Source organism: Lepisma saccharinum, chromosome 2 (assembly GCF_977018435.1).
Source record: "Lepisma saccharinum chromosome 2, izLepSacc3.1, whole genome shotgun sequence".
NCBI classification, from domain to species: Eukaryota; Metazoa; Arthropoda; class Insecta; order Zygentoma; family Lepismatidae; genus Lepisma; species Lepisma saccharinum.
In genome coordinates this window covers 74,123,557-74,144,015 of record NC_139230.1, presented here as the reverse complement: position 1 = coordinate 74,144,015, position 20,459 = coordinate 74,123,557, and the positions used below count along the sequence as shown (strand labels likewise).

Sequence of the window (20,459 nt, the reverse complement as noted above, 5' to 3'; positions counted from 1 at the left end):
TCTCCAGATCGGAGCATGCATATCAAAACCACTCTGCTCCAGAGCAGAGTGCTGTTGTCTCATGTTCCACTCCGTATCAGAGAGATCACATAAAAAATATAATTGATCTGCTCTGGATCGGAGTGTGCATGTAAGAAACCTAACCACTGCACTGCAGATTGGAATGTTGCTGTATGATGCTCTGGATCGGAGTGTTGTTGTGCCATGCTCTGCTCCAGAGTGAGGAGTGGAGTAGAAGCAATACTTTGGAGTCACTCCAGAGTGGTCCTTTAGTACTTTTCTTTTAGCCTTTGCTCCAAAACCCTGGTTACAGGATACTTATGGAATCAAGTTTTTGTTTCAACCTGCCCAAACAATACTTCAGTAAATTTGCCCTGACAGCTTTATTTAGAGACATGATGAATAGGATGTGGATACTGCCCTGTAAATGGATTGGTATATTCTGATTTTCTCTAAATACAAGGTGTACAACTTTGCTTCCGCTGTGTTTCCCCAAAAATATGACGCTGTAATGAAAAACATTGCTTACCCAGGCATTATTCAAAGTATTGTCCATCGCTGCCCACTACTTTCTCCCATCTTTCGAGCAGCGTATGAATGCCGCTTCTAAAAAATTGTTCATCTTTGGAGGCGATCCACGAATCGATCCACTTTTTGACTTCTTCATAAGATCAGAAGTGTTGGTCAGCCAGTTCATGGGCCATTGATCTAAACAGGTGATACTCAGAAGGAGCGATGTCTGGAGAATAAGGCGGGTGGGGTAGGACGTCCCATCTTAATGTTTCCAAGTACGTTTTCACCACTTTGGCAACGTGGGGTCGTGCGTTGTCATGCTGCAAAATCACTTTGTCGTGCCTCTTGCTGTTTTGCGGCCGTTTGTCCTTCAATGCTTAGCTCAAACGCATTAATTGCATTCGATAACAAGCACCTGTGATTGTTTCACTTGGTTTTAACAGCTCATAGTACATGACGCCGAGCTGGTCCCACCAAATGCAGAGCATGATCTTGGAGCCATGAATATTCGGTTTGGCCGTCGACGTGGAAGCATGGCCGGGATATCCCCATGATTTTTTGCATTTTGGGTTATCGTAATGAACCCATTTTTTGTCCCTGGTCACAATCCGATGCAGAAATCCCTTCCGTTTTTGCCTCTGAAGCAACTGTTCACAAACACACAAACGCCGTTCAACGTCTCTTGGTTTCAGCTCATACGGGACCCAAGTTCCTTCTTTCTGAATCATACCCATGGCTTTCAGACTCAGCAATGTCTCCAATTCTGCATCTTCGAAAACTTTGTCTTCCACCACTATGCCGGTCTTCGACATTAAAGTCACCATTCTTGAAACGTTGAAACCACTCACGACAGGTTCTCTCACTTATAGCATCCTCACCATACGTAGTGGAGAGCATTCGATGAGCCTCAGCCGCAGTTTTCTTCATATTGAAACAAAAAAGTAGAACCTCCTGCAAATGGCGAGAATTTGGCTCGTACACTGACATTTTCAATTGCGAACAACTTCACGATGCACACACCACTCGACTAATGTTTGAATGGGGTTATCTTGACAGAGGTCCAAGCTAACTGCGTGACGTCTGCGATCTGCTTCTTTCAACCGCTACTTCCTGTTGTTGCCACCTGTCGGAAAACTGCAGAAGCAAAGTTGTACACCTTGTAGTGCAACATCAAAGGGCAATTTTCAAGGAGGGGAAGTTTAATAATCTTTGTTAAATGCATTATACGGTATTTTATAATTACAAATTTCCTTAAAATTAGAGAATCACTGATTTGGATATGTCTCTGGTGCCTAGATTGATTGATTCATTTTGGTTATTTTACTTCATTTTTCTGCCACTTCTGGCTATTCACGAAGATGAGGATGAGTGATGGTACAATGGAATTCATGAAAGGGCACTCACAAGGAAGACACATGCCTAGGGTATGACTGAAAACTGGGACCCTCGTCATTGTAGCTGTTCATGTGTTTAAACCAAGGTTTAAGCTATTGAATAATAAACATTTTCTCCAAACTCATAGCCATCCATAACCTACAACCTAACAATCTGGACCCTACTGCAAACAAGATGGAGTTAAGACTCCAGAGATTTCCAAGTGATTTCCATTTCAAAGCATAGGTTTTGTCATTTTTAATCTCTTCAAGAGATTGCTGTCTATCAATTTATGATGTTCTACAGCACATGGCCTAAATGCAGGTGAATTCACTGAGTGTATCTCAACAGTTGCAATTACTGCAATTTTCATAGAAATATTCATTATTTTTATTTTTACAGATGAATAAAGATGATCCATTGCGCGGTTCACCTGGTGATGCTGAACGTAGAATTGCCATAAGAGGACGGGGAGAATATTTGGGCAATGTAAGAATAATATCAGACAATAGTAGTCCAGGAATTCCACAGGTAAGTTGAAATTTATATATTTCATTATTACTACCTGCGTAGTCTGATATTCTACTCATGTGCTTGGTGTTTATTCAATGAGATGTACCTGTGTACTGTGGCATTTTGTTTTGCAGTTTATGAACTTCGTTGTTGTGTACCTGTGCCTATACAGGGTGGGTGGAAAGTAACTCCCTATTGAAAAATGCTTATAACTTTTGTAAATAGAATCTCATTTGCATGAAGCAAAACATATTGTGATCCTTGAAGTGGTAGAATTTATTGCTACTTTGTGTTTTCTTCTTACGATGACAAGAGCAGCCCATAGTGGTCCTATGTCTAACACTGTGTGAGTGTGCCCAGCTGGCATCCCATTACGATGTGTGACAGTCCGTGGTACAAGTGCAGAGATGGTGGTGAGGTGTTCATTGACGTCATGCTTCAGTGGATGCCAAGACCATCAGAAACTACCATTCCAAGCTGATGACTGCAGGACTTCTAACAAACATACGGGTATTCTGCACCAGCTGCACATTTTCCTCCAATCTGGACATGGAGGAATGACCACGTCTGCAAGTATCTACCACAGATCCCATAGTCATCGGCTTGGAAGGACAGTTTCTGATGTTCGTGGCATCCACTGAAGCACGGGCTCCGTGAAAACACTGCCACCATCTCTGCACCTGTACCACAGACTGCTACACTTCATATTGAGATGCCAGCTGGACACACTCACGCAGTGTCAGACATAGGGCCATTATGGGCTGCTCTTGTCATTGTGAGGAGAAAACACAAATTAGAAATTAAATTCCACCACTTCAAAAATCACAATATGTTTTGTTTCATGCAAGTGCAGCACTATTTACAAAACTTATAGGCATTTTTCAATGGAGAGTACTTTCCACCCATCCTGTAGGTTAGACTCTTGTTCTAGTATGTAACTTTTCCCTTGTATTTTTTTATTCCTTCGTAATTTTTGCATAAAATATATTTTACATTTATTCGTACAAAGAATTATCAACTTTGTTTGAAATGGAAGAAGGCATGTATGTAAAATCAGATAGGTTCAAGCCATATTTTTACAGAAATTACATCCTCAATATATAAATAAATTGTACATTTTGTATGTCTTGTACATTGCAAACATTTTGCTTTTGATGGATAATATTAAGCAACAATGAATTAAATATGAGACTTACCTTTTTTTTCTTTTGCAACCTCCATGGAATATTTGTTCCCTTGTTCTTGTATATGTACGAGATTCTCTGGTAGCTTGGTTTGAGTTGCATGCTTTCAAAGCACTCGCATTGATCATATCGTTAGAAAACATGGAGTGAAATCTTGGCAAGAGTGTATGCTAAAATCTACACCATGATGAAACTCTGCTTCAAATATCATTAGCATCTGAAGGTACAGATTTGTGTTTTTATGGGGGCGAAACCTCATTTTTTAAAAAAAAAGTATTTTCAGGGGATTTCCCCCCTTTCCCCCTCCATATATACGCCACAGGTGCATAAATTACATATCATCTGAATCTGTGATTCATTCTGCGTACAACGGTATATAGTTCATATCTCCAGGGAAAATAGTCTCTGAGCTAAAGTCATTTCAAGGTACCGCTGCATTTTGAAGCTTGAATCAGTAGCGTGCCGACCATTCCTTTTTGGGATGTACAACTCAAGTTACATTGGTCATATGATAATAATGCAAATATTTTTGTGTTCCTTACATGCCAGCGATAATTTCTATGTGCATTTTGAACTTTTCAAATCCTTTTTTTCGGGGGGGCGGGGGGGGGGGGGCGAAACCCCATTTCTTTAAAAAAAAAGTATTTTCAGGGGATTTCCCCCCCTTTCCCCCTCCATATATACGCCGAATTTGCATAAATTTCATATAGTCTGAATCTCTGGTTCATTCCGCGTACAACGGTATATCACTCATCTCTCTAGGGCAATTAGTCTCCGATCTACACTCATTTAATTGAAACTCTGCATTTTGCTCAAAATCGGCTCGGGACCGAGAGGCTTACTTGTGAAAATGGCCTTGGGACTCAAAAGGTTAAAAAAAAAATATTTTTACAGATAAAGAAAGATCCATCTTCCAGTTCAACTAGTGATGCCCAGCATGGAATTGCCAACAATGTACAGGGAAAAAATTTGGGCAATGTAAAAATATTATCAGACAATAGTAGTCCAGAAATTCCACCGGTAAGTTGAAATTTATGTATATCATTATTAATGTCTGCATAATATGATACTCCATTCCTATGATGGTTATTTCAACTTCATCTTTGAAAACTGCCATGCATCCCATTTAGACACATGCAGCTGCTCTAACATAGTGATGTTAGTGGGAGCTCTATCAATATCTGATTTCCCTGAATCCACCTCTCCAATTACCATGGCTTTTGTTGTTAAATCTCTTGATTTGCAAGATGCATATATTTAATCTGTATGATCCTGTAATATATGCACTGTGTGTTCCTCCTCTAAGGCATTTTCAAACATCCTTGGATTGTCATATTTGTGTTTCTAACTATTATAATCATCTGATTCCAACTCCCATTCATAACAGCGGTTTTTGTTAACGGTCTATGAATGCAATTTGCTACATATTTAGAGTTATATTGCACAGAGATTCTGTATTTTTTGGGAACCATCAATGTTCAGATATCTTTAAAGGCATTTGTACATCTTGGGCTATTTTTAGAAATATGATTCATAGGATGTAGATACTATTCCATGAATCAATGAATAAATTCTGATTTTCTCTAAATAGCACAATTTTGAAGGGCAATTTTATAGAAGTGGAAGTATAATAATTTTTGTTAACTGCTTTATATTTGCATTTTATTATTACAAGTTTACTTAATAATAGAGAATCACCGATTTGGATATTCTTCTGTGGTGCCTAGGTTGATTGATTCATTTGGGTTATTTTACTTTGCTTTTCTGCCACTTTTGGCTAATCATGAAGATGAGGATGGTGGAATTCATGACAGGCCACTCAGAAAGAAACATGTATGCCGAGGGCATGATTTGCACCCAGGACCCTCAGCATCGTAGCTGGTTCATATTTTTAAACCAAGGATTAAGCTATTGGATATTAAAATATTTTCTCTCAACTTACAACCTTTCGTGACTGATTTCTACAACCCCATCATCTGGATCCTACTGCAAACAAGATGTGTCTAGACTCAAGAAATCTCCCAAGTGATTTCCATTTCATTATTTTTATTTTTACAGATAAATAAAGTTCCAGCTTCCAGTTCACCAGGTGATTCTGAAGGTAGAATGGGCAAAACTGTAGAGGGGGAAAATTTGAACAATGTAAAGATATTGTCAGACAATAGTAGTCCAGAAATTCCACAGGTAAGTTGAAATGTATGCATATTATTATTATTATTATTATTATTTCCGCATAATCTAATATTCCATTTCTATGCTGGTTGTTAATTAGATGGTCTGTACATATGTACTATGGCATTCTTTATGTTTAAAACACCAAAAAGGTTAGATAGAATACACAGGGGTCTGCTTCTGTATTAAGCCCCAATTCATTGTTTCATTTAGGTAATGTATTATATTAGTATGAATATTCTGCTTATTAAAACAGCTCGCAAAATCTTGGAGGCACACTTCATTTGATGATTCAAGTAATATTGGTTTCCTCCCCTTTAGAAGCACTTCTCACATTAACATTGTTACGTCATTGTGATTAGTGAATACCATTTTACTTTCATTGTTTGAGTTCCTTTGATGCTTGCAGTTTTATCGAACACCTGGTCGAGCTTTATTTTACTCAAGTTTATCACAGATACTGCATAATTGTTTTGCCCCTTGCACTATATTCTGTTAATGCTATGCCTTATTTATCAAGAAAAAGTAAAAACTTAGGGAATCACCAATTGGATATGCCTCTATGTGTATAGATTGGGACCAAGGATTAAACTCCTGGCTAACAAAACAATTGCTTGAAATTTGTACTCTTGCACATGTGATTTTCAACATAGCCATCAGAATGCTATCACAAACAAGATGAGCCTAGACTCAAAAGATTTTCAAGTGATTTCAATTTCAAAGCATCCACTTTGTCTTTCCATTCCCTTGAATACTTTGCTGTCTGCCAATTCATCATCTTCTACAGCACATGGCCTAAATGCAGGTGGACACTGATTTGTGAACAGTTGTCATTACAGCATTATTCATGGAAACATTTAATATTTTTTTTTTTACAGATAAATAAGGATCCATCTTCCAGTTCACCCAGTGATACTGAAGATCGAATAGCCCGAAGCATCGAGGGGAGAAATTTGGGCAATGTAAAAAAATTATCAGACAATAGTAGTCCAAAAATACCACAGGTAAGTCGAAATTTGTTTATTTCATTATAAATAACAACATAATTTGATAATCCATTCTTATGCTGTTTCTTATCAGATGGTCTGTACCTGTGCACTTCAGATTTGTTGTTCAGCCTATGAACTTGCCTATAGCAGAACGCACATCAAAATTTGATGCAATGATTTCAGAAAGCATTATTTCCAATTCCTACATTCCATTTATGTTTATATGAATGTTGAGTGCCTTTTCAAGGGTAAAGTTTTAAGAAAAGTGTACAAGTACCATTATAGTATTTAGTGATACATGCTTGCTTTCATTGTGATATTAAGTAATGCTCTTTTTCCTAATTTACAGGGTCACCAGAAACGGGTGATTGAACTGAATAATGCTAATAATAAGACTAATTTTGGCAACAGTCATACTCCCAGATATATTTCTTCTAACCCAGAAAGGATCTTAAATACACCCCATACAGCAAATGATTACTGTAAGTGTTTTTGCCATACATTTCATGTTTACCCTTGTGTTTTAAAATTTTCTTTAAACTGAATTATGTAAGCAATATATTTATTCTGTGAAAGTAAAAAACTTCTTACGTCACATGCCGGCAACATATTTGTTAAAAACAATAAAAAAGAAACACTGCAAGTAGCACCAGCGGAACTTCAACCACTTCACTTTTGCCATCTCTTAACCAGCCCTGATGATGATTCAGAGATGGAATCAATTGACTTGGAAGAACTCCTAAAGTGTTTTTTATTGTTTTTAACAAATATTTATTCTACTCACTGCATAAGGCTGTAAGGAAGCTACAGCAGCTGTAAAAATTTGTAGAGATAGACCAGATTAGTATTACACTCTGAAGGCAAGACCAGATTAGAATTACACTCTGAAGGCAATAAACTCAACATGTAGTAGATAATTTAGGGCTGTTCTCAGTCCCTCTTGACGATAAAACTTCGGGAGGAAGTGTGGACATAGGAAGGCAGTTCTCTCAGTATTTCTGTGCAAATCCATGTGCATTTTATCTTAGATCTCCACAAATGGCATGAGGAAGTAGAAAGAAACTAAACCAAGATACTGAATCAATGCAAATGATTCTGCACATTTCTACTACAAATAAGCAAAATGATCTCAAATGACCATTTCAGCAGATGTTGTTTTTTTTTGTATATATCTACTTAATATGTCTAATTATAATTGGATGCTTCAAATCAAAAAAAAAAAAAAAAACATAAGAGGATTGGGGGGAAAAAAAACATTTCCTTTGCTTGGTAAGATAAAGGTGACATCTTCAACTTGTACTTCATATTGTAGAACCCCAATTTGAATATCATGATTATTATGTTTGCTGCTTAATTCATTCAGCCATCAATATCCTGGCAAGAGACCATGTTAAATAATAGAACATTTAACTCAACTTATGTTTACCAAAACTCTTGTTTCCCGACTATTTATCAGAAAATAGCTCTGTTGGACTGGCGACTTTTCTTTCTTCCATCTTCAATGTTTGGTGGCAGTTCATTCCTCAAGTGACCCTGATAGTCCTCACATGTAAGAGGAGAGAGAGAAGAGGAATGGCTGATTGTAGGTTAGGGACACAAGTTTCCTCCTTCACACCTCTCTTAACTTGCAGCAAGGAGGAAAACTTCCTACGTGCCCCTGAAGTAGAAATCGGTCAAACGCTCTTCCTTATGATCAGAGAACAAGCACACTGTTACCTAATCTTAGTTGTTAAATGATGTTTTCCATAGAGTTTGAACACAATTTAAGAATGTGACAGAGGTGCCATTGTCTGCCATTCCATTCAACAAAACATGTGGAAATCTTTGCAACATGACTTGATGTTATTAACTTTGCAAAATGGGTGAGTGCATTTCATGAGAAGGTTGGGATTTATCAGGGAGAACAACCTGAACATGAGAAAATTGCATCATGCTGAGTTCCCGATATTGCAACCATCAGATACGGCTAGGTGTTGTTGCTACGTGCTTCAGGAAAGTCTTGATGACATTCTCAAGCATTTTTGACACAGGCCACTTGATTTTAAGCAATCCAGGATCACTGTTCTACCTTTGTAAACATGTTTTAGGGCAATACACAAAATGGTGTTCATTTCAACGTCGTAGATATGCAACAGCACTCACTGCAGGGACCACTTTTGGTACTCCACACATCAACATGGGCCCCTATTGACAATGCTCAATGCCTGATATCACATTACACAGTGTTTTACCTTTTACTGACAGTGTTGCCACTTTTAAATTTACAGCCCACGTATATATAAGTATTTGCTAATCAGATTGAAACAGAAAGTGGAAAATAAAATGTATTTTTTTTATTACATGCTGATAAAAGTTGTTATGAGTTCTTTGAATAAAAATAATCAAATAACTAATTCGATAAAAGTTGTTTGAAAATTTTCTCTGTTAATTTTTGTCTCACTGTACTATCACTAGTGTAACTCCTTTTAAGGTATTTCTTGTGTATTTGTAACAAAACAATTTGGCTGCAATTTCTCCAAAACAATGAATGAATAAATTATGTTTTGTAGTGCAACATGTGTATTTCATGTTGGTCAAAAAATGTATTCTCATCCATAATTTTGCACCACATTATTTAGTTGAGAGTAGTGGACAATGATTTTTGGTACTGTTTTGCATATTACATCAACTATTTTATTTGAAAATTTTCATTACATTACAGTGAAATCTTCAAGAATCTTTACAAACAAGAACCGTAACATCAGAAAGTCTTACAAAAATGATGAAAACACTGAGATCGGCAGAAGTCATTTCTACAACCAAGAGGCCAGGTAATAACATTTCTTTTACATGGAAAATTGCATGCTACACCATTGAAAATCAAATTGGGAAATCTGCACAAGCTTTAAACCTAGGTCTTTGGCAAGCATTTCCCAACTGTCTTTTACAGAATTGTATCAATCCCCTGTTATCCAAAAAAATAATCTAATCCCTTCTAGTAAGTTTCTATCTAGAAGTTCCCTCTGAAATGAAGATGATTAACATCTCAAATGAAGATATGGTTGCCATCCCTATTACTTTGTTTATTACTTTTGAAGATGTAAGTTTTGGATAGTCATTTTTTTTTTTTTTTGCAATAATAGGACTACTTTTTTTGTGAATATAACATCAATATTTTGGAACAAAAACTGAGCATATTTTGATCAAAAGAAGCATGTAATACAACTTTTTGGTGTTGAAATTGTGAATACAACCCTAAATTTGACTCTGAAACTGAAACTGTACTTACACATTTTTTTGCTAATAGCAGATCGTTGTAATTATAGAAATAACTCTGTTGTAAATGAGTTCATTTTTGCTTCTTAAATTTTTACATCAGAATTAATCTATTTTCTGTGATTTTTGCATAATTCAGATTTTGTAATATGGTGGGTCAGTCAATAAAATCTAAAATATTGTGTTTAAAAATTTATTTGTGAATTTTCAGTTCAATTTGCATGATTTAATGAAAAAATATACTACAAAATGAACCTTACACCTAGCAAAAACATCAAAAATTGACATTTCATCTTTCATTGAAAATCACATATTACACATGTAACCAAATATGGAAATTGTGGAAAAACCTAAGTTCATTCAAAGAATGAACTATTTTACTTTTGAAGACACAACTCTTAATTTTTTAATGTTTTATATACTAATATCACATTAGTAATTAGTATAGGAACATATTTTTGGTAATTAAAAAAGCATAATTTTGATACAAAAACAGAGTCATTTTCAGGTTCAAAGTGATAAATAAAATTTTAAATTTCAGTGAAAAATAAGATCAAAATTGGTATATAAATGACATTTTGGTTTTAACATTGTCTAATACTAAATTTGATTTAATAACTGTACTTATTACACAAAATAAACTTATTCCTTTTAATAGCAGATTTATGTAGTTACCAAAGTTTTAAATTTATTCCTGTGTAAAGGGGTACATTTTTGCTTCTCAAATATTTACATCAGATTCAATCAATTTTCCATCAATTGCATAACTCTCAGGATGTGTCATGTCAGTAAATAAACACTAAATTTCGTGTTTAACCCTTAAAGGATGGGCTGTGACATGGGTGTCACAGGAGGTATTTCCCTTAAGGATGGCTTGCGACACTGGTGTCACAAGCAGCTTTTTTTTTTTTGTATTTTCTTGTAGTATGTTACTTTTTTAACATATGGATAATGATCGGAAATACGTTATTTGAGTTCTGCATGAGTCTACAGGTATGTAATTAACAATTAGTAAAGTTTAATTTCATTGTTACTATTGGGGGGGGGGGGGTAGCCTGATATCTGAAAATTTGTGATTTTTTTTTTGCTCTATATAGAAAAATATTCTTTCTCTGAAAGTGTTACAAATAAATGCATAAATTTTTCCACATCAATGGCAAACATGCCAGACATTATGCCAGTACCTTTTGGAGATTCACGTCCTGGTATAGCCTGTGTGGGGGTTCAATGAATTTCAAATATTGTGTTAAAAAATAGTTATTTCCCTTTTTCTTCTTTTTCTAACTGATTAAGAATTTTTTCCATCAGGATTATAGCCAAAAATATACTGAACAAAACGAGGTATCATTTGTACCTCTAACGTTCTTAGTTCCAGAAATATAAAATTTTATTTAGAGGCATGCATAATTTCAAATTTCCTGCTGAAAACACGCTCTGCATTAGTGCATTGATTTTTTTTTCTCCGGAAGTATTAGCAATATGTGCGTAATTTTTTCCACATCAATGGCAAACATACCAGGCATATGCGGATACTTTTTGGAGATTGACATCCTGGTATAGCCTCCATGGGAGTCCGATGAATTTCAAATTTCATGTAAGAAAATAGTTACTTTCCCTTTTTTCTTCTAACTGATCACGGATTTTTTTTTCCATCAGGTTTATAGCCCAAAATATACTGAACAAAACGAGGTATAATTTGTACCTCTAACGTTCTTAGTCCTGAAAATATAAAATTTCATTTAGAAGCATGCAAAGCTTCAAATTTCTTGCTGAAAACACACTCGGCGTTAGTGCAAATGCCTAGAAAATCAGCCTCGGCATCTCAGGGTTAAGAGTCTAAAGGTAGGAAAATGCACCTCACACCTTTCAGAAACATGAAAAGTTAACATTGCACTGTGTTATTTCAAATTTCATGTTTTCGTCAGAAACGAAATGCACATGCATGCCTGTAGTAATTAGTAATGTGAATATAATGAAAGAGTAATGTTAACTGAAAATGAATAGCTGCCATACTTAAGTTTTGTAGTTACCCAGCTTGGAATCCATTTGCTGGTTTAGTTATAGTAAATAAATAGATCATGGAAAATTCTGTGAGTAGCAAGGAATTTCTCTATTACTACAAGTGTATATTCATACATTGAAATAGGGTTTTATGAGTAAAGGTGAACATGAAGTTTCATGAACAGCTTGATTGACATGTGAAATTCCACTCCTGTATCTTCCACTTAGAACTCATTATTTATATTCCTTAAATAGCTAAGTTCTTATCCTAAAGAAAACTCCTAATTAATTGTTAGTGTATGGAACTTTCATCATTAAAGAAATGAGTCATTTTATGTTCTAAATATTTGATTTGATTTGATTGATTGAGATGGTGTTTTAGGTCCACTTTGTGTACAGTGTGGCTAATAGGGACTGGACAGTTTAAAGTGGGATCCAAACCACTATGTGTGTGCACTGTGACACAGGCCCTTGATTACAAGGCGACGACAATACCACTGTGCCATCGGTGAGGCTTATAGCAGTATGGGAAGTCTAGTGTTGCTACAATTGGTGCTTTACAACAAAAACAATGTTTGAATTCTAGTCAGAAGGATAGCAGTGATGAAATAATCTCATTTACTTTTCTTTTGTTATCACCACAGCTGCAGTGCAGGTTCACCAGGAAGAAAGCAGTCGTCATCTACTGACAACACTTTTACTCCAAAGACCCCAAGTACAGAAGTGGGTGGTGCTCGAAAGAAGACTTGGTGGAAGACACCAAACAAATTACCTGGTAAGTTGCAAATGAAATTAGTTGTTTACTGAAAATATGTTAGTTCTGGATATTTATGAGTGACATTCATGTTTGGTAATGTTTTATTCATTGCTCTGCAGTCAAAGTTTCCATTCAGAATCCGAAGTCACATGCTCTGTGTGTGATTTTTGATAGATCATAAACTATTAACAGATTAATAGAGCAAGAAATGAAATGCCTATTTGCAGTCATGATGAAGAGAACATAGTTCAACTACATGAAGTACATGTGATTGTGGTAGGGAAAGTGTTAAATATTTGATGATATAAGGAGTAAAAGGAACAAAGTCTAGTGAATTGTGTTTTGAGCAGGTTGTCATCACATAAGATAATGTGTTCTCATACAGATTGCCCAAATCAGTGAGGAACATATGTTTTTTTTCTTTCTTTTTTCCTTTCTTTCTGATAAGAGTTGCAGATGTATGCTATATTGGATGTCCCGGAAATTGTTTGCATTGTTTTACAGCTTGTACTCATTCAATCGTCATGATTTAATGCAGAAGCTGTCACATTTTAGATTGTGATATTAATAGTGGATTACTTTTCATTAGTAAAGTAAAATAGTACTTTTCATCTTCCTAAATTATCTTGCATAGCACTTTTTCATGATTTCTTGGTTATTTTTTGTTGCTTCAGAAATATATCCATCGCTTCTCAGAACAGTTTGTTATGGTAAACCTGGGTCCACATATTCATAGTATTTTAGATTATAACTTAAATTGCTGATACATTTATCAATCACATTTATAAGCAACTAGCTGATTGCCCAGCATTGCCCGAGTATTTATTTATCCCAATCTTCTATGAGACAGGAAAATAATGAATTGTAACTATAGTGTAAAATTAACTTGGAGTTGCACAGCATTGGGAGTGTCACTATTCATCTTAGTGACCCCGAAAACTATTGATTCCACACTAATATCTGTTGTCTTCGATTATTTTTACATGTCACCCCCTTCTCACCCCCAACCCTAGGGGTGCCAGGGGTTTCTTACCCCCACAGTATTTCTTTCCAGATTGCAAGTGATATGTGTTGAAATTGCTCGAGGATAGCAATATCGCACCTTCTGTGTAGGCAACCAATTTTGCCATGCTGTGTTGCAGGAAGCATAACTTGCAGGATAAGACGTGAAAATGCCATGCAACAGAATGCTATTTTATGTCCCCTTCCCACCCCCACCCCTAGGCGTGCCAGGTGTGTCTTACCCCACAGTATTTATTTCGAGATTGCAAGTGATATGTATACCAAGTTTGGTTGAAATTGCGCCAGGCATTCAAGAGTTATTGCTGAACAAACACACATACACACATACCTACATACATCCATTTTTATATATATAGATAAATTACCAGCAACTTGCATTTATAAAGATTGTACAGTTTAATATTTGTTTGCGAAAATATAAGGAATTATTCATTAAATTTACTTCTACTACATAGGTAGTAGAAGTAAATGAGGTGGTCTAGTCAATAGGACTTTTAACTACAAAAGTGAGTGATCTAATGTTGGAATGTATCTGACCTTGTCCCTGCATAAAGCAGTTCTAGGGTTCACCCAGCTTCAAATAATTGCGTACATGGGAGGTAAAGATGGCTGGAGGATTGTGCTGATCACATGACCTTCAAATCTGGCAGAGGTCAATGAAATGTGGGTCCCTACTTTCACATCACTTCATGACACAATGAAATATGCATGTGACATGCACGTGCTGTCATTGGTGCTTTAGGTTAGTCCATATACAACCTCTTATCAGACTTCTCGAAGGGCATCAGTGGGTTTGTAGGATCAATCCCCTTTGTGGTCTGTGGTGTAGGATTTGTTTGTTTATACCTAGAGTTACTTCAAATAGAATATTATTATCATCTCTTCGTTAGATCTTTATTCAAGCTTTCTACAAAATATATAATGTTTAAAGCAGACTATTCACTTGATATAACTTGTAGGCCGAAACCTATTAGTTATACTGCAGTTTCGAAACCCTGGTCTTTTGGTGATGCGGAGAAGCACATGTTTCAGAATCTGGGTTTGAGATACCCATGTTTGTGTACACCAAAACTGCCCAGAAGAGTGCAGCTAACGTGTTTCCCAGAGATCCCCTGAATCACCAGCCTTTCAGCAACCAGGAGAGTGTCCCCCCGAAGTTTACAGAGTTTTTCCCTTTTATGCAGTGAATTTGCAAAATTATAGCATCTACAAAGAGTGGTTTAAGAAGAACGTAAATATACAGTGAATTTGTTTTCATTTCTTTCAATACAACACAATAGTTGTTCATACATCCTCATAGTTGCAGAACTTTTTCAATGATTTACAATTTTCTTGCATTTTTGCAAAATACTGAAATCCTTTACATTACTGTTTAGTAAGAAATCAGTTGGAAGAATTTTACATATATGATATTATTAATAAGGTATTTTTTAAACATCTTTTAAAGAAACTGAGTTGACCACAGATTATTTCTACACATTAGCATTTGAAAAATGCGTAGCTGATCAGGGGCACACATATTACCTTTTTCTTTTTACTAGCTAATAAAGTACCATTTACAAAGCCAGATATCCTTCCTCTAGATCCAAGGTGATGAACGTAGTGCAAGTACAATAATGGGTACAAATTAAGTGATGTGGATATCTCCTCTAGTTGTAATATTATTTCCATTTTGAAGTTAGGTTAGACACACTACAGCAGTGACTCCTGATGCCAATACTAAGCCTAACCTATCCCATTTACTGATGGGCAAATATGGGTATAGCAACTTATACTGATAGCACACCAAGTCACTTGTCCATCCCTATGAAATATAAATAAGGTGAATTGTTTGAGAGTAAATCAACAGCATTCTCAATTGGTTGACCTTTAAACTTTGTACCTCTCAACTGCCTGTCTTCAGTGGAGTTCATCAAACCAGCAGCATGTTTCAGAGCAATACCATCACACTTTTTTAAGAATAATCACCATGAAATTTTAGCATTGTAACTTTTCATAAGGAAAATTCCAACTTGTACATGAATATCCTGTAGAGTATAGATTCATTTAAATCAACACAATGCCATGGTGTTGTCAATATGAAATTTTGCCATTACCGATATAGTACAGATGTAAAATTAACCTACAGATCCCCATAGCAGAGTGGTTATCACAGCATGCTATGACACCAGTCGTCCCAGGTTTGAATCTGGGCCTGGGCAAGGGTGTTCTCTGTGAGTCTCCTTTAATCAATTTCATCATATCATCACTCATCCTGATATTTGCTATTAGCCGAATGTGGCAGAAAAGCAAAATAAAATAAACAAAATCAATCAATCAAAATTTTCTGATACCAGTAGCCAGTATTCTACAGATTCAATATAATATTGCAGATGTTGCTTGAAGAATATAAATTGTACATTATTCTCTTTAATTAATTTATACAACCAAATTACTGTGATGGACTTTGCTTTGATAAATAAAATGCATAATGAGATGCTTACTTTAGAAAACCAAGGCATTCAAATTATATGTTTATATTCATAAAAATACTGTATTTATGCGTGTATAGTGCGCATGCATGTATAATGCGCACTCTAGTTTTGGATGGGTAAAAGTGACAAGAATTATATCGTATATAATGCACTGTACAATCCAGTTTCAAGAAATGGCTTTCTTAGTTGTAGGTTGTAAATCTGTTGCTATGCTGATCAAGAGTGAATGACGTCATACCTATTCAATTGCTCATTTCTACTTTTTCAAAATATATACTTTTTTCTAATATATACTTTCTTTCTTTCCGTGACTAATGTAACATTTATACGAGGCACATTCAGGATCTTCCAAATAGCAGTTAGCAGCATAAGATTTCTTACATTAAGGAATTTACACACTCCATGTATGTCATATTATTTGCCCAGTAATACATTTTAATTTTTTATTTTCTTTTTCCTTATGTTTTCTTTCATCCAAAGTACCATAAAAATCAGAACGTTTGTTCATTTGTTGATGAACTTATTTCAACCGCATTTCACATTATTGTCATTATCTTGTATGGAATACTGTTTCCATATTCAAAAATTGCAGGATTCAAGCTTTACAATGATATATAACATGATAGGGTTCCGTAAACATGAAAGATCAATGCAAGTTCTCACCGGACCTTGGTACATGACCTATGTTTGACACTTAGTCCGGAGACCGAAGTCCCCTTCCTAGGTGCCGGGCCCAGCTAAACGGTTTGATTCCAGGGTATGTGTGACCGGATCGGTTTTTACCCCCGACGAATAGCCGACTCGTGCATAAAGTGAGGTTGAATAATAATAATAATAATCAATAATAATAATAATAATGACGTAGATAATAATAATGATTGATGTTAGCCCGCAGAAATGCTTTGCTGACTTAACATTGAACTAAAATATAAATACCAACAGTTATGAGGATTAGTATACTATTTGTATAAACGCAAATCATAGTCAAACATAGATAACAAAAATGTATATTATATAACACACAAAAATAAACACTCTACACAACCCCTCGCTATCACTCAGCATTCACGCACTCATTCAAACTTCAGGGGACAAATTACATTAATATAAATACATTGGCCCTTTTTTAGACACCATGCAATATTTAGTTTTTCTTATGAATATTAAACTGCGCCCAAAGACGTTAATTTGCTTAGAATTAAAGATACTAAACTTTCATCTGCGCGTGCTCATTACATTCTGCCAACGGGCATGACACGTAAACTTTTTATTCTTGCAATTTATTTAGACATTTAAATAAATTGTTGTAGAATTATCACTAATGTGCCTTGGAACTTCAATAACATTAGGCTTAGATATCAACTGCAAGGCACACATATTTACAGAATGAAAAGTGAAGACACTTATGTATGAATATATTAAAAATAGCACGAAGTTAACTTACTTCCTCACTTAGCAAACTTGAGAGGTGATATCTGCAAGAGATACACGATTTATGCCGTTTTAATCAAATATTTACCGAGTAAAGCATATAAGGTGACATCAATAAACATTATTACTCAACAGTTCGGCGCAGAGCGTGGAAAAACAACAGTATGCTGTGAATATCTCTTCCGAATTAGTAATCGTGAAATTTAGATGATGTTGGCAAGAAATAATTTAATCAATACCTTTGCGACTTTTAACTTTAAATACTGGTATCTTTTCGTCCGACGGCCGATCTTTGGAGTCTTGGGTAGATGATCACTCACACATATAGAAAATTAACAGTAGTATACTATACCATCTCGGCGTTCTAGATGTTTCAGCGACGTTTACCGTAGTCCTCTAAACGGCGGCGTGACGTCAATCTGCGGTCCTCCTTGCGACGCTAACACTTCACCACATTACTTCTTTGTAGCAGCACTTCGCAATCTTCTTGGACACACCTTCCTTCTACGCTTCAACATCACGGCGATCATCTTGTCGGCCTCGAAATGGAGCGATTAATTGCTTCGCATCGTCTCTCTCTCTCTCTCTTTCTGGGGGGACGGCGAAAACGGGCGAAGTTTCTTTACCGAGGGTACTCGTGGATTCTGACTGCTAATCTCACGCAGGATGTCGGCGTCGTCTCAAGACGCAGTAGGTGTCGCTTCATTATCTCAATCTTCTCTTCTAGACGGTAGATCTAAGTGTGGGCTGGTGTCGCTTCATCTTCCAATTTCTCTCTCTCTCTCTCTCTCTCTCTCTCTCTCTCTCTTTCTCTTTCTCTCTCCGTAGAATTCTCGTCGGGCATCGGCGTTTCGACTGGCGGCTTTCGGCGGTATCATTTCATGGCTTCTAATCGGGCTGTGGGCATCATTTGTGGCGATGTGGCTGAGCGATGAACGATGATCTGCTGCGTTGTTGGCTTCATGCAGGCTAGGAAGACCCATAGCCCTCCTTCTCTTGATTTTAGCCTGCCATAGTGGTATTAATGTTCCTCGTCACAAAACGAATAACACGAATCCAGTGCACAGGTCACTAATTAACACTGCGTATTCGTACAACTAGTCACTGTCACTCCCGCAGGATAAAATACACGGCACGGTAGAAAAAGACAAAGTCCCGAATCTTTACTCCGACTGTCGCAGAGGTGTTGTCGGATCGAAAACTGGCAGTAGACTGTAGGCTGTTTGTTCGATCTGCCACTATTTAAAGATGACTTGAAATTTCGAATTCAACAGACTGACTTTTAGGTGCGGAAATCTGAAGTTACAACGTTGATGGTCAAGCGTCCCTGTTTTGCTTGGTCCAGCTTCTTCAAGCACATGTGTTGCGTTAGAATGGGGTGAAAAGAATAGTTCTACCCTCATCCAGTATGTAACATGTTCCTCCAGTAATTGGCCTCCCACGTGGACTTTCCTTCGCCGAATGCACAAAAGTCGCTCAAAAAATAGTGGAAGATTTATCACAGCACATTGTTAGTTCCCAGCTCCTACGACCGAAAGGGAGAAAAGTCGACAAAAGCAGAAAAACACAAAAGGTTCAGAAATATGGTGTTTTTCTACCGAAGCTTCCAGAGGATACGAAGGTTACAGAAAAATATAAAATAATGAAAGCCTAGGATATAGAATAATAAAAAAAAGTACGTGACAAAAACTGATTGTCATATCTCGCCCCCCCTAACTTCAAAAAAAATGTAGGCTTGAAAATCGCTCTCGGCTGGGAAATTTTTGAAGGTTACACATTTTTTAAAAAACACCCTGTATATGAATACTTTTTTGAAACACCCTGTATACAAAATTTCACTCAAAATTTCCTTGATGATTCACAATAATAATACACAAGTAAACAGGGCTCAAATAATACATAATACAAAAATACATAATGTTGAAAAATAGCAATGATATTAATAATATAGAAATAAGTGACATAAATAAAACACAAAACAAATCAATTGCGAAGTCACTGATACGAGAGCTTAGTGGTATCCCGAAGTCTGTAGTCCGGAAACACCAGGTGTTGGAGAATCGCTCCTTGGGGTCTGCTCATCTCCGCCTCTTCTTGCTGGGCTTTGCGGTTGCCTGGTCCAGGTAAGTCGCTCCCTGCTTCCTTCGTCCGATCGCGGACTCCTCGATCGACCATTGCGCTCATAATACCCATCGTGCACTTGTCCTCTCTGAAAAAAGCCGTTGCGGTTATTTTGTCTTGTGCCCCGCGGCGATCGGCGCCTATTCATTTCTCGACGCGCCCCTCCTCGAAACGGTCGTGGTGAAGGTGGAGAATTTTGTTCGTCGGTGCGTGGAGTGTGGTGCTGTTCACTTCCGCGCCGTACCATCTGCATGTCCTGGTGGCGATTGCGCCTCCGTCGATCGTCATCCGACCTTCGTCGCTTGTCCCAGCGCTCTGCTCTCTCACGTTCTTGTTCCTCGGCGCACTGGTATAAGTTTTCCAAGGTGAGTGACATGGAGTCCGGATCATATACGCATGTCCCGTTGAGATGATGTCTGACATCCTGGGGAAAATGGTATATTAGTGCTGCGATTACCTCTGGTGGTGTCATTTGCGGCTGGAGCTGTTTGAACTCGTTGTATTTCTTCCTAAAATATGTTGAGTAAGACAACCCGGCACTTCGGTCGTAGCGTTCATTTCTGAGACGAATTAAAATCCTCTCTACCTGGAGGGGCCTTTGAAAGTAACTCAGGAACATTTCCCTAAAGACCTCGTAGGAAGTGAAATGCCT

General features: G+C 36.8%; 1 protein-coding gene across 3 annotated transcripts in view; it reads left to right on the top strand.

Moving 5' to 3' along the window:
- The window catches only part of LOC145984069 (uncharacterized), a 192,609-nt gene that overhangs the window by 66,043 nt on the left and 106,107 nt on the right, over nucleotides 1-20,459 (top strand). For 2 of the 3 annotated variants that reach the window (XM_083117454.1, XM_083117455.1), the window contains exons 13-19: nucleotides 2,290-2,418; nucleotides 4,479-4,604; nucleotides 5,643-5,768; nucleotides 6,635-6,760; nucleotides 7,095-7,227; nucleotides 9,447-9,555; nucleotides 12,646-12,776. In XM_083117454.1, coding sequence (XP_082973580.1) covers nucleotides 2,290-2,418; nucleotides 4,479-4,604; nucleotides 5,643-5,768; nucleotides 6,635-6,760; nucleotides 7,095-7,227; nucleotides 9,447-9,555; nucleotides 12,646-12,776 — 880 coding nt within the window. The remainder of the gene's footprint in view (nucleotides 1-2,289; nucleotides 2,419-4,478; nucleotides 4,605-5,642; nucleotides 5,769-6,634; nucleotides 6,761-7,094; nucleotides 7,228-9,446; nucleotides 9,556-12,645; nucleotides 12,777-20,459) is intronic. The other variant, XM_083117456.1, reaches the window with a different exon arrangement.